Consider the following 15,765-nt stretch of genomic DNA (forward strand, 5'->3'; position numbering starts at 1 on the left):
CTGGGAAAACTAAATAACAAACCTAAGCATGAAACAGGGAGCGGCCAATGCAGAGAGACGTAGTTACACCGAGAAACACAGACGATCCGACGATGAACAGAAGCCAACACACACTATAAATACACACTAGGTAATGAGGAGATGACATGCAGGGGTGGACACAGCTGATACTAATGGACATGATGAGAGGCAGACCTACAAAGTAAAACCGGAAACACCCAGACTGTTTTGCAACAAAAACACAGGGACCTGAACGGAGCACAGAGGGGAGACACAGGTAGGGATAATAAACACGACAACCAACCCAAAGAATTAATACAGAATCAGAATAAACACCAAACACAAGATGAACCCAAAAAGAAACACAAAACGCTGGGTCAACGACCCAGGATCATGACAGAAACAACTCAAAGGGCAAACCAGCACTGCATCTAAACACAGCAGACAACTTAGCAAAGTGTTAAACTGTAATGCAAAGACATACAATTTCTTTAGCTGAATCTTTAAAAACTGCCAAACGCAGGAAATAGTATTTTTGCACCAACACTGTGATTCCCAAAGAACTAAAACTTGTCATGTTTGGCATACTTTTGTGCAGTGTGAAAAAAAATTTCAGGAAAGTGGAGAAGTCGAAAAAGCTGCAGGCCAAAAAGAAATGTGCATCAGTTGAACAGTATCTGAAATTCGTGCACATTCTTAAGAAACAAGAAAAAATCCAGTGAAGACCTGACGGAGGACCAAAAGATGCATCTGGCCCTTCAGTTGTTCCATTTACTGTTGTACTGATCAGAAATGGTCTCTGTGGAGGAGGAGGGAGAAACAGGCTGAGGCATGCCAGATTACACAAGAACACCACTGAAAATAAGTGGCAACAGGTCTGATATATCGATGAATCCAAATGTAACATTTTTGGTTCAAATCATCATGTATGTATGGTCAAGGTAGAGGCATGACAGTGAGTGTTTGCAGCCATCTATAAAAAACAGGATGGAGGCTCTGTCATGGTTTGGGATGCATTTCAGTCAGTGGTGTTGGAGATCTTGTCAGAATTGATGAAATTATGAGCGCAGAAATTAATGAATGAATGAATCTCACTGGCAACAGCTTCACTTTTCAGCACGGCAATGACCCCAAATACACTAACGATGCAGTAAAAGCATTACTGGAAAGAAAAACACACCAATCCATGACACTATCAATCATGGACTCACCAGCCCAGAGCTCTGACCTCAACATTATTGAAGCAGTGTGGGATCATCTTTATAGAGAACAGAACAGAACACAGCCAACAGCCAAAGAAAAGCTTTGAACGTTCTTCAAGAAGCCTGGAGAATTATTCCTGAAGACGACTTAAAGAAATGACAAGAAAGTTTGCCTGGGAGAGTTCAGGCTGTGATGAAGAGTAAAGGTTGTCAAATCAAATATTGACTCATACAAACTGGGTTTTTTTGTTTGTTTTTTTACCTTACATATCCTGTATTTTAATTATTTTAATTTCCTATATTCCTAGCAAAATGGAGAGAAATAGTTCAAAACAGTTTACACACCATCTAATATGTCTAACCTGGCCATGTCTTATATCTTAAAGGTGTATCAAATGTTTTGCATTTAATGTTATAATTTCTTAAGATTTTTTCTAAAAAGCCATAAATATTTTTTTATTTAGAATAGAATAATCCTTTAAATGTCCCACTAGAGGAAATTTGGTTGTAACAGCAGCAAAAGAAAAGCACATATACAAACAGAACAGGACACCGAAAACAAACACACACAATTTTTACAGAAAAAAAATATTTACATGATGGACAATAGTTACAAAAACAGAGTACTGTACAGTTATTAAGATTAAAGTACAGATAAAAGTGGCAAAACCAGGTTGTAGTGTGCAGACAGAGCAGGCTACTGGAAGACGTTTAAATAGAATATTTAGAAAAAAGTACAGATTATGGATTGTACCTGTGCATTAAAAAGTAAACGGGTAACTTCCAATAAGTTCGTATATATAAAATGAGAAAAATAACAAGTTATAACAGTAGTAGTTGTTCGGTTGAATTTGAAAGCATGAATTGTTTAAAACAGGAATACACAACTGGTAGAAGCACCAGTACCTCAATTTTGTATTGTGTGCAACATAATAATTATAATATAGTACTTGAATAACGGTATTGATGTGTACTAATATTGCCTATATGAAAACAAATCCTCATATGCACCTAATTCATGTGCAGACTAAGTTATCACACAAGCCTTCCACGTTGCAACACTGTATCATTACCTGTGAAACACATGCTTACATGTGGGCCATTAGGGCTTTTCCACGGGGAACTTATTCTATTAAACAGTTTCCACTTGTGTTGCTACCGGTGTCACTGATGTGTTGCTTTTGAAATGGCTCTGCTGTGCTATATGTAACAACACTTTGTCTGCATGTCACTCAGAGCAACAGCAGGCTTTTTCCCCCCGTTCTGGTATCTCCCATGGCACACGAAGACCAAGAGATATCTCGCTCGAGTGTGTGTACTCTATATACGCATGTGTGGTGACTTTGTTGAGGTGCTACCGCACTGTCTGCTCTTAAGCTTTGCATCCCTCGGGCATCAGTGTTTTCCTCACAGCTCTGCTAGGCTTTAACAACGGGCATCCACAGAGGTGTCAAGACCCTGAAGAGCAACACTAGCTGTAATTGCATTGTGTTTGAAGTCCATGCTCATAGGGGGAGTGAGTGTACCTTATGTGTTTAACTGTGGTTCTGTGCATGTGTGTGCGCATGGATTTGCTTACTCTTGTGCAACTTTTTTGCTCTGTGTTTGCTCGTTTTGGAGCGGGCTCGTTCATTAGATCTGTGGGGAGATGCGCCTTTTTTGCTGACTATATTTGAATCAAAGCCAGAGGCTCTTACCGATCAATTGTATCCACCACGCCTATGTGCAGCTGATTGGCTCTGTGCAAAGCAGGCAGCCACAGCGTAACAGCAGCAAGTCATACGTCGATTTATTGTTCGCATCTTCCTCGTTTTCTTTCGAATGGCTCTTTAATTATGCAAAATATGTGTGAAATAGATTCTTTTCGCTCTAAAATCTCTTTTATTGCCTCTTGAATGTTAAAAGCAGTGGTGAGAAAAGACTTTTTTTTTCCCTCATCAAGCTTATCATCCCGTACAGAAAAGGTGTACCAACAGATGTGTTTTCTAGCTGTCAGTAAGTTGCTCATAGATCAGTCAGAGCTCCTGGCTTGAGGCTGCTGTTTATCTTTACTTTCTATTTGGCAGGCACAATTTGCATGTTTTTATGCCTGACTACAGTGTTGCATCAAAGTAAGCCAGGATTCGGTCTCGGGAAAGGAGCTCATTCTTGTGTCAGTCAGTCATGTCTGGGACAATATTTCCTAATCGTGTTTTCCGTCTTTGTCTCAGAGCAGAAAGCCTTCTAAATCACTGATTGAAGCCAATATAAATATTTTTCTATATACAGCTGCGCAAAGTGATAGACGACAGATACATCAACACATCCTAATCTGTGTCTGTCTCCACTCTCCTTAGGTCTGGATGACTGTCTCCAGCAGTACATCAAGAGTTTCGAGCGGGAGCAGATGGGAGGAGAGCAGCTGCTTCACATCACCCATCAGGAGCTGGAGGAGCTGGGTGTCACCAGGATAGGACACCAGGAGCTCATCCTGGAAGCCGTGGACCTCCTCTGCGCCCTGGTCAGCCTATGATTTTAAATGCACAGTACTGGATGGAGTGATGGTCAACAAGCTCCTAGATATGCTTGTTATCTTCTTTTATAGCTATTAGTTAGTTATAGTTATTGCTGAGATAAAATAAGCTTAAAAATACACTCATTAGTCATTTTTTCAGGCACACGCGTTCAACTGCTCTTTAAGGAAAACATCTACATATAAAGATGAAAGCATGGCTCCGTCCTGCCTTGTATCAAAGGTTCAGGCTGGCGGTGGTGTAATGGTGTGGGGAATATCCAAGGAGCTGGGAAAGAAAGCCACTGGACTTCTCTAAGTTTCTTGCTTAAACTGTAAAAAGTCCAGGCGCTTTCTTTCCAAGCTCCTTAGACTACCATTACTGGGATGACGGAGAACCTACACAGACCGTGTGGGGAATATTTCCTTAGCACCAACTGAGCCATCCCATGTGCATCCCTTTGTGACCACAGCATCCACAGTGTGACCACAGTGATGGCTGCTTTGTCATGTCACAAAGCTCAGATCATCTCAAGCTGGTTTCTTGAACATGTCAGTGAGTTCACGGCACTCAATTGGCCTCTAAAGTCAGCAGATCTCAATCTGGTAGAGCATCTTTGGGATGTGGTGGAATGGGAGTTTGACTTTATGGATGTGAAGCCAACTAATGTGAACCAACTGTGTGATGCTGTCGTGTTAATATTGACCAAAATCTCTGAGGAATGTCTCCAGCACCTTGTTGAATTTGTGCCTCAAAGTTAAGGCAGTTCTGCAGGCAGAAGTGGTTTCAGTCTGGTGTACCTAATAAGGTGACTGGTGAGTGTATGTATGTGTATATATGATAGGTGAACATTTCACCAAAGAACAATCATTGTCTAGTGCATAAAACATATGGAAAATCTGTTAAAATCAACTCATTTAAAGGTTTCGGGTTCATTGATTAGCCACCATGTCAACAACCCTCCTGTAACGACATGTAGATGGATTTGACAAAGTCAGGGAGCACTATGAACTACTGCACCTGTTTGGATACCACAATGTATTATAGTTTCTTCTGGTTTTGTTTAGATATATAAAATAATACATTATCTAGATATATGAGATATCAAGTAAACTGCTGTTTTTTGTTAGGATAAAGTTATTGTATCCTGTTAAAGGTTTTAAACCATAGCTGGTTCTAGTGTTGAAGCTGATTTTTAAAAAGTACATTATGTGCAAGTAGGTTTTACAAGAAGATATTTGCTCCTTTTTCCCAGTTACTTTAAGATGTGACTATGAGTTTTCTTCTTTTATAACTCACAGAAATACTAACAGGTTCAAAGGTATATATGTTGTTTTTTGTTTATTTTCCTCCACCAGTTATTGATATTGGCTTAAGAAATGACTGAAAAAAAAAGAAAATCATTCAGGCCTCGCTTTGTGTGTACTTCCTCGGTCATTGCTGACTGTATGTGCAGCGGCCCTGCCCGGGATTAGAGAATTAGGGAGAATTAGGTGCTACTCTCCCAGAGAGAGAAAGCGAGGGTGAGAGGGAATGGGAGAGAGAGAGAGAATGTAGAAAGAGTATGCAGGATGCACCTTATCTCCCATGCACACATGGGTGGATTAGTTGGGGCTGTTTGAATGTGTGTGTCAGTGTGTGTGTGTGTGTGTGTGCATACATGGTCGTGTGTGTGTGTGCTAATCAGCACCTCTTCTCATTCAAATGTTCCAGTATGGGAATGAGAGTCCAGCAGTAGCAATCACCATATGTCCGGAAATTTCTCACGGACATAAATTCTGAGTATCAGACAAAATGAGCCACTGAAGCTACCGCTGTGAGTACTTTTACTTTTTATTTGTTTGGCGTCATTCCGATCAGTTGCACTGATAATTAGTGAGACTGATGAATGGGTCAGCGTCTGATGGGAAAGCACACACAGTCAGGCATGTTTAAATATAGCCCACATTTACCCGTTTTTATAGTGTACTTAAAAACAGCACAGAAATATTATCCAAACTGACAATTGTAATGCTAAGACTACAAATAGGCTGCATTGTGCACACACAGTTTTTTTTATGTTCAGAGGGATTAGTACCAACATTTTTTGGTATGTTTAGAAAATCTGGGTAATCTGTTGGCAGGTGTACAGCTTGTCTGATCATGCCACTGCTCATTCCTTGCCCAGTCTCTCTTGCAGGGACGTCGTTATGATTCCAATTATTTTGGCTAATAAAAAAAGAATAAATAAACCCATATTAAACCCAATAAATCCAAATCTTTAAAAAAAAAACATATTTAGTGAGGAAAAACTTGAGCGCCACAGCTCTGTGGTTCATGTAGATCCTGAATATTTGGACGATAAAAGGAAATGAAATGTCTGGTCATAAAGAAGAGATGAAGTTGGCTCCCATGGTTCAGCTGGGATCCCTCTCTGGTCTGTCTGTTGATCTTGATCAATGCAGGTTTCAAGAACTGACTGAGCTTTCAGTCTTGCTGTAATTGTAGAAACGTTCCTTCTTTTATGCCTGTGCAATCAAATTTTGCCCCCAGCGTGTATACTAAGTAGAATATGTGGGTAGTGAATTTTCAGCAAGCTGTGCTTGGAAATAACTTAAAAAACAAAATTACTGCTCCTTCCTAACATGAAAGACAAAGATATTGGTGCCATTAAAGTTACAGGACAAAAATACAAACAAGTTTGTTGTACTGCAGTACAACCCTCACTATTTAATAGTGAGGGTTGTACTGCAGTATACATTATGTGTTCTGCTTTAACTGATTAATTAAATCGACTTTAACAGTCAGGCTACTTAGGCTACCTAAGTAGCTAAGGTGGCCATTTATGTGAACAGGGTTGTGGGAGCCAGGTTAATATAGCTCATATACTTCAGTATTTATATTTGTTGTTAAACTTGTTTTGTGTAATTAATAATTTAATAAGTAAATTCACGGTTATAATTGAACTAAAATTATTTTCTTGCATTCGTGTTGGCTTGGTTAAGTAAAACTGTGAATACATGTGCCTTAAAGGCTTGGTTTGTAGTTAAAATCCCGGGAGGGAGCCACACGGTTTTTCTACCGTAGTATGTTTGTTGTTGAGGATAACTTAGACCTGATTACTCCTGTAAGAAGATTTACAAGCTGTGGAAAAAATTTTTGTTTGTATCTTTTCTCATCGGTGTCCCGTGGAAGTTTTTTCCTCTTCAAATAAACGTACACGAGAAAAGCACTGGAAAACTGGTCTCAGGACTATACAGGGGTGCTACTTAGATGCTACCTAAGTACCACCCTGCACTTGCTTTATCCTGCACTACCTAACGTTTGCCCTTTGTATCCTGTAAAAAAACATCCATCAGATCTAAACCATCAGCCTTATATAGGTGTGATATTAGCTCAGGATTTATCCCAAGGACAGCGATGCACTCTGGCTATCTGCGTGACAACTCACCTGTCTAAAAAGTTAAAAAGTGCATAGTATACATAGCCTTTAGGTTCTGACCTAACTCTCTCTAATTTTGTGGGTGGGGAATAATTAATAATTAAAGCTATTTAATTACATGAGTAAGTGTGTGTAACTACCTCTCTTCATTTGGAGACACCTGTGGGAGGATCCTGGTGCTGTCTGGTGCTACAGGTACTTCATAAACTCAGAGGAAAGACTTTCACAAACAGCTTTAAGCAACAAATTAAACCTTAGCTCCTGTAAATTTTTTTGTCTGAACGGCTAAATTCATTAGGCCGTCTGGTGAGTCATGTCACTCCGACTTGTTGGAGACTCTTTTTTTTTCAGTTTGTTATAAATGTGAAATTGTAGAGCAAATGACAGAAGCAAGAGTGACTATTTACTGAATGTGTCTGTGGTTTGAAAGATTTGTGTGAACTAAAGGCTGAGAAACTGTCCACTGGAAAACAAACATGTCAGTGAGAGCTTTTATCACAATCATCTATCACTTTTGCTCTTCATTAAGGAATTTCTTTCTCACTGTAACATGAGATAAGTTTTGGACTGAGCACGTATCTGTGTATTGAAACAGCGGCAGCCATGAAAGATTCTCACTTTGACACTTTGGGTGAGTTTATGAGATTGATTGTGATTAGCTTTTCGTAACTTAACAATTAAAGTTGTTTTGTCATAATCTTCACTGATAATACATATTTTTTCTTTTTGTTTCTAACTCTCCAAATCTGCTTTTTGTCATTTCCTTTATTCTACTTTCATCTCTCCCTGCACCTCTTTCATTTGTGGGTCCTTCTCAGTGCTATCTTGTGACTGCAAAACAAAGTTAGTTGCAACATTTATTTCTTACCATGCTTACCAGCTCATGCTTGGTGTATTACTTGGTCTTTTAACTGTTTACCAAGTAGTTTGGAATAGACTTACAAAAGGGGCCATTACAAACAAATCAAGCTATATGTAGCTCTGTTTTTAAACATTTATTTAACTCACTGAACTGTAAATAGATGTCCCTGACAATCAAGGTTAAAAAAAAATCACCGTTATATTAAATGCAGTGCTCAACAGTCACAAAAATTACAGCAGGACTTATTTTGAAGAGATGCAAAAAGCCTGCAGTAAAAATATAAAATTCATTGGTTGCACAGAATCCATCTGACTAATTTGAGCATTGAGGCCAAATCTTTTTGCAGAAAGCAACATGGGCACGATGGATATATTCTTTCTATGATTGATAGACATTCTACATTTTGGTGCAAGCATAGTGCAAAAGCTTTGACCGAGGAATCTGCAGCTGAGCAATACTTTACTTTTCAACAGGGTTTTATAGTTAAGTCCCTCTTTTACCCAAACATGTCATAAATGATGTGTGATTGTGACTCAGTGTACGAACAATAGCAGAAATACCAGCATAGCAAAGAGGCCACTCCAAACATGGCTGCTATGGTAACCACATTGACATGAATGGCAGGGGGTGGGGTGGATGGGTGGTACTCTAATGGCATCGCTCTCTTACTGTATTGATCTGGCACACTCTCTCCATCACACACACTCACACACACACACGCAAGCATTGCTAAAATTACTTCTCTCTTTCTCCAAAGTCAAAGTCATTCATGCGCTTTTATTCCCCCGCTTCATCTCAAGCGCTCTGTAGCCTGCAAAGAGCAGCACACAGCTCTAGACTGAATCATATGACAGCCTAATTACAGCTGTGCAAACACATTCACTCTATGTACATGCATGCATCTGCATTCGCACAGGAGATTATCCAGAACACAGTGTATGCATGACCCAGTTTCAGCAAGATGCATAGCTGGGTACGGTCTCTGTTCGTCTCGCTCCCCCCTTCTTGTCTTCTGCCTCTTTACTTCTTTAGTTGCCTCATCTCTCTCTTTCTCTCTCTCTGCTGCCACTGTGAAACCCTCCATCCTTTGTAGTCACTGTGGTCGTGACTGTGTAGAATAGATCTAGAGGCAGAGGAGGAATAGATACGTCTAGCTCAGCCTGTGGATCTGACTACACAAGGAGGCGTGCGTGCGTGCGTGCGTGCGTGCGTGCGTGCGTGCGTGCGTGCGTGCGTGCGTGCGTGTGTGTGTGTGTGTGTGTGTGTGTGTGGCATTTATGTCAGCAGGAATCAGGCTCCGTCATACAGGACATGACTTGAGGTGCCTGGGATGGTGAGCACAGTGTGGATTAGTGGATGTGTGTTTGTTTATTTAAAAGGGTCCCAGTGCAGTAATGGGCTACTCAGCCAGCTCAGTGTTTTTCTATTAGTGCAGTTAGTGGCTGTATGAATGATTATTAGTAATTCCCAGATGACATTTTTAAATTTCATGTAATTTCACCCGGAATAAGTTTTTATTTAACTCATGTTTCTTAAATATGATCTTTGCACATGATCAGCTAAGACTTGTGTAAAGATCATAGCTTTAAATAATAAGTATAAAAAAGTATTTAAAAAATAAATACTCTTACAAAATATACAAATATTTTTCAAACACTTAGTCTTCGAGTAAATTAGGCTTATCTATCACTAGCTACAGACATGTAAAAAGACTTTTCACAGACATCTCTGCAACCCAGTGAAAAACTAAATACACTTTGAGAAACATCTCAGACTCTACAGGCCTCAGTTAGCGTGCTGAGTGTAAAAGCTGATGACAGTACAAAGCCTTTTCTTTCATATACATTTTCTACATGGGAGTGGGGGAATAAAGATGAGATGTGTTGCACAGTGCCACATTTGGCAAAACAGCTCATACCAACTGTCGAGCATGGCAGTGGAGGGTGATGATTTCAGCTTGGTCTGCAGTGACAGCATCTGGGCACCTGACTGAAATCTGACCATGAGCTCATCAAAGAATTCTAGAGTCAGGTGTGACTCTAGAAAGTGACAGCATTTGTCTGACAGTAAAATGTTAGCTAATCGTGGGTTATGCAACAGAAAATTGATATCAAGTGCAGCAGTAAATCTACAATAGAATTAAAATATAGATAAAAAAAATAAAAGCATTTCAAAATCCAGACCTCAACCTGAGTGAAATGCTCTGGCTGGACCTTAAGAGAACTAAATGAACGAAGTGAAACGAGGTTGTGATAAAGAGAGGGCCAATCGTCCACAATGATGTGAGAAACTGATAAAGTATTCATTCAGAGATATCAGATGATACAGTTATTCACTGACTGTATATCATGTCTGTTATACAGATAAAGTATATTGGACTAAAATACAGACTAGCAGAAGGTGATAGCTAGCCTCACTATTCTTGAACAGAACAAAAATATGCATGTCAGTGCCTCTAGCTAGTCAGGTTAGCTTAACTTAGGAAAAAGCTAGCATGATTTTATCCAGAGTTTTTAAAAAAATCAGCAACCCAAAACCCTATGTATATATTTCCTCTTTCCAGACCTTTTGAAATATATATATATACATATTTAGGTTTTTGTATATATGTATATATGTATGTCTTCTAATCCCTACATTAGCTAACTTAAGTTAAGCTCCTTGCTCTTTGGCAAAGCTCCTGACTCCACAGAAGGTCGTGACGTTTTTATCCAACTTCAAATTCTCAGGATAAACATATTTTCTGATCTCAGTTTGTCTGTTTGTCCTGCAGAACTACGGACTAGAGACAGAGAACCTCCGGACTCTATCCCACAAACTCAACGCTTCAGCAAAGAACCTCCAAAATTTCATCCTCGGCAGACGGAGGGGCGGCCATTATGATGGGCGAGCTTCCCGAAGGCTACCAAATGATTTTCTCACTTCAGTGGTGGATCTAATTGGTGCAGCCAAGAACTTGCTAGCTTGGCTTGACAGGTGGGGGATAACATATGGAGATTAGATTGTTTTTTTTTTTTTTAAATTACAGTGTTAATGAATAAATGAAATTGCAAATATTTAAAAAAAAAACACCAAATGCCAATATTTCTCAAAAATTGTTCAGGCAAACATTTTTTCTCTAAAATTGTTGGATGTTTTGTTTTTACACAGCAGAAACATTTCTCAGGTTATGATCTCTATTATTCTTTATTTTCTTAGGTCTCCGTTTGCCAGTGTGACAGAGTATTCATTACTGAAGAACAACATTGTGCAGCTCTGCCTAGAATTAACCACCATTGTACAACAGGTGCTTTCACACACATTCCTGCAAACATCACACAATACACCATTTCCATATCCATTAAAATAAAGGTCATGATTTGAATTTAAGGGTCAACACTAGAGCAGGATTGGATTGGAGACATCAATATGTATAGAGCTTTTGTTGCCTACAGCTGGTTTCTATAGATTTGAGCACGTGTGCAACTTACATGCATTGCCACAGGCTGTTTGCAGCATGGCTGATGGGACGAGTGGCTCTCAATAAAAGCCTTAAGCAACATTCTCATCGACTCACTGTTAGACATCATCCCTTGCCTAACTTAGGCTCTGTTGAACAGTGAACCAGAGGTCTCTCATCCCTATAATTCCCTGTCCTCCTTCTGCTTCCCCTCTGGCTCGATTCCTCATGTTAATGCACCACATTGCGCGCGCACACACACACACACACACACACACACACACACACACACACACACACACACACACACACACACACACACACACACACACACACATATCCAGCATACTCACTCTGGTACTTTAGCCATCTCATTGTTTGGACAGAAACTATGTCTCCTCTCTTGGACCCCATTCATATCCTCCCAGTAAGAGCCTGCTTAGAGTGTGTGTGAGAGTGTGTTTGTACTTGTGCCCAGAATGAGTCCTGGAACCGAGCAGATAACACCCATCCCCTGTTACAAGGGCCAAAGAAGAGCGAGGAGAAAGAGACCACCGCAGGTCCACAATGGGCCAAATGAACATGTGGCTGCCAGGGTGCAGCGAGACAGACAAAGGTGGCAGCGCTGTCCATACTAATGCATCAGACAGATTAATTAGCTGCTACCGTGCACATCTGGTGGATTCAGTGGGCTGGCTTCTCAGAAATGCATTACCTATCAGCTGTCGGTGAATAACACTCCGTCAAGCTTCAAATAAAGTCATTTTATAAATCCAGATATGAATTTGATGCTCCAGACCCCAGAGTAGATCTAAAACTCGTCACTCTACTGTCAAACATAATGCAGAGGGGTTGTAACAAAATAGCCAACTGCTCAGGTCCACATGCCTTCCATTTCTTCCTGTTGGGCATCTCATTTCCTTCTTTCCTCAATGTTATATTTGGACTAGAGAAAGACACTTGAGCTGGAGTGCGGATGTACACATCGATGTTTTCTTAATGTGTTCCTCTTTGTTCTTTTCTACAGGACTGCACTGTCTATGAGACAGAGAATAAAATTCTTCACGTGGTAAGTTTTTCTTATAATATCAGCGACCATTCAAAGTTGTCAGTCAGTTTTTGGGGTCAACAATGAACTTTCATGCTCAACTAGCTTTACTTCATTGTTGCACTGTCACACATGTGGTTACAGCACACATGAAACTGCAGCGCGTGGTAATCCGCATATTTCCAAGCAGCTGGCTCATTGCACAAACCTGCCATCTAGTATTTGCAAGAACAGAATTTCACATCTACCGGCAGACTTCTGCACCGGTTTTGAGAAATTAAAGCATTTAGAGAAAATCTGTGTGTGAAACAGAAAAAAAAAAGTATTAGCTAAACTGGTGCATTTGAGTGCGCTTCAGTTAGACGTTTGTGTTTGTGTGTGGGCGTGTGTGGGCATGTATGTGCGTGCACTTCAGCGTACTGTTTGTTTTTGGTCGAGTGTGTGGCACAAATTTGTGCATGTTAAAGTGCAAATGAGCCCGAGGCCTTCTGAAAGCTTCAGTATGTGTGCGTGTTGTGTGTCCATGCGCGCAAATATGTGCATCCATGACGGAGAACTGTCTGCATCCACGTGTGAAACGGACTGAGCAGCCAGTGTCTGATTTGGGTTGACAGTTGGTTTAGGACACTTCCTGCTGCCATTCAAGGTCAGGTGGAGGAAACCAAATGAAATGTTAGCAGGGGGAGCTCACAGAAAAAACTGTTGACGCATCTTTTGGCAAAGAAAACGCTCAAGGAATGCATATTTTTGCACATGCACATTGGATACTCTGTAATCCATAAGCTCTTTGGTTGAGCTGTCATTTACCTCTGCTGTTACAGCCCCAATAATGACACAGGACAATGACATCAGGCAAATTCAAATATTTAAAGGGCTCCATTGCACACGCAGTTACATGCTCACAGCCATCAGTGCCCGACTAAGGGCCGCACATGATTAAGTCTGTTATGTGCGGGAGGTTTATGTGTGAAAGAGGGAAACAGCATGAAGAGCGAGAGAGAGGAGGAGCTGTTTGTTTTTAGATCCAGCTTCCTCGCAGGCTCTTATTTACTGTGAGTTTTCCACAAAGATGAAGTGAAGGTGAGATAAACCATGCAGGCACACACAACAAACACAAATATCCAATCTTATCCCCTGTTTTTGAAACAGAATGGCACTTATATTTGGACTTGGACAAGCGCACTTGTCCCCAAAAAAGTTTTTCTATTGCACTGCTAGGTAAAAAAAAATAGGTTAGTTCTAGCCAATGTGTTATATTGACTCGATGGAATTTTATTGTAGCTGGAAACTGAATTAGAGGGAAGAAAACAGCATATTTCTAACATTTGAATCCTAGTGACCCCTGAAATTAAAAATTATTTACTTCAAAATAACAGCAGCCAGATGTGATTCAGTATAGATGGTAACTTGGTACATTAAAGTGCGTTTCTACTCTACTAGAGCACTCAAAGCACTTTATAAAAAACAGACTATTTACTATTTATCTCCGATTGTTTAGATTTGACCTCCAGGTATAGCAGGTGGATATAAGTAGCATCTTCTCCACCACATAACCAGCAACAAGCTGGTTTATGTCTGTTTGTTACAGCTTCTACTAAAAGCTACCTGTTTCTCAGATGCAGCAAGGATGTTCGCCTCTTCAGCCTCACCCTTCTTCAGCAAGGTGCACTTAACTCACAGGTGCTTCTTCAAATTTTGAAGTAGAGCATGTTAGCGGCTGACAGCAGCTAACAGACTTATCATCACCCCAAGCAAGACTCTTTTTTTCTCTTTTTTGTCTTTTGACGCAACAATGGAGACAGTAACAGATTGACTGGAAACATCATGTTGCTCATTTCAATGCAAATGTAATCTGAGTACTGCTGCTTTGTAACATGTTACAGACAACATTGCACAAAGCTTCAAAAAAACAAGCAAAGCAATAAAAAAAATAAGTAAATTAAGTAAGCTTTTAGTAATTTGATCATATTTATAACTGAAGATTTAGACTGGGCTCTCTGATAGAAAACGAGTTAAACACACCCGTGAGTAACACTGGTTGATTAATTACATTTCCAGCGGGCTCTTTTTCATCCAGAGCTCCAAAACAGTGGAGCAAATGTAAACATACCATAACTGTAGGACACTGCGATACTATAGCCTATCGTAACAATCTCTATAAATATATGATTATTCTAAAAGGAAATGCTTTAAAGGGAGTGATTCTTCAAATTCTGCTCTCATTTCGGTCTGAAGTCTTACTTACAATGCAGTCATTTCACATAACTGGGTTTACAGTTTCACTCAAGTATTCTACTGTATGCAGTTTGATTCAGACAGACATACAGTATCTAAGAGTCTCCAGTGTATAGCCAGCATGGGGATTACAGACTGTTTACTGTAGTGATAGTTGTACCTATCTCAGCTTCTGCTCAATAATGCAAAACTCACTGCTACTCTGTTCTCTTTTAGACCACGGCCTGCAGCAATCAGATGGACAAGGAGTGTGTGTGTGTGTGTGTGTGTGTGTGTGTGTGTGTGTGTGTGTGTGTGTGTGTGTGTGTGTGTGTGTGTGTGTGTGTGTGTGTGTGTGAGAGGAAGATAGAAAAGAAGAGCTATAAGATATGAATATGTGTGAGTCTGTGTCTGATGGAGCATGAAGTGTGTATGAGTGAGTGTTTTTTGTGCATGCATGCATAAGGATGAGAGGAATTACATAAGACTGTCCTAGTTGTGTGTTTTCCCTTTCTCTTGTTTTCTCCCCCTTTCCTCCCGGACTCCCGCTCCCACCTCCCTGCCTTTCTCCTTCTTTCTCTCTCTTCCTCTTCCCTTCTCTGCCTCTCCATCTTTCGCTCTGTCTTGGTTGATACTTGCTGCAGTGTGTGTGTGAGTATGTGAGAGACCATGCATGTGCAGAGGATGCATTATGCAACCGTGCTCGGTGTGTACATGTGCATGAGATAGAAGGCGCGAGTCGATGAGGATGAAAGCACATGAGAGAATGGGAATAAGAAATGTGGTGGTGGTGCAGTTGAAGGAGGGGGATTCCGCCAGAGCTTAATCCGTTTGGCAGTGTACTATGTCTGGCTTTCTGTTTGACTGCTTTTAAATCTCACGCCAGCCAGCCACATAAGTTAACCTCCCTATAATCTGTGCTCTGGTGCTGGGGAGGCGTGTCAGATCAAGGTCCAGGGTGTCAGAGCTAGAGGAGCTGAGAGTAGCCGCACTGGTGGCCTTTTTGTCTCTCTACTCGGCATTAATCCCGGGTTAGGACTATTAGTCTAATGATCAAAGAGGAGCACAAGTACAGCCCCAATATTGT

The 15,765-nt window shown here is 40.5% G+C and overlaps 1 protein-coding gene across 1 annotated transcript in view; it reads left to right on the forward strand.

Annotated features, from left to right (window-relative positions):
- LOC308409176 (connector enhancer of kinase suppressor of ras 2) overlaps positions 1–15,765 on the forward strand; it is a 67,183-nt gene that overhangs the window by 10,400 nt on the left and 41,018 nt on the right. The window contains exons 2-5 of the mRNA XM_080901740.1: positions 3,539–3,702; positions 10,751–10,953; positions 11,176–11,263; positions 12,444–12,485. Of these exons, the coding sequence (XP_080757866.1) occupies positions 3,539–3,702; positions 10,751–10,953; positions 11,176–11,263; positions 12,444–12,485 (497 nt within the window). The remainder of the gene's footprint in view (positions 1–3,538; positions 3,703–10,750; positions 10,954–11,175; positions 11,264–12,443; positions 12,486–15,765) is intronic.

The sequence above is a fragment of the Rhamphochromis sp. 'chilingali' genome, assembly GCF_963969265.1.
Source record: "Rhamphochromis sp. 'chilingali' genome assembly, chromosome: 13".
In the NCBI taxonomy this organism is placed as follows: Eukaryota; Metazoa; Chordata; class Actinopteri; order Cichliformes; family Cichlidae; genus Rhamphochromis; species Rhamphochromis sp. 'chilingali'.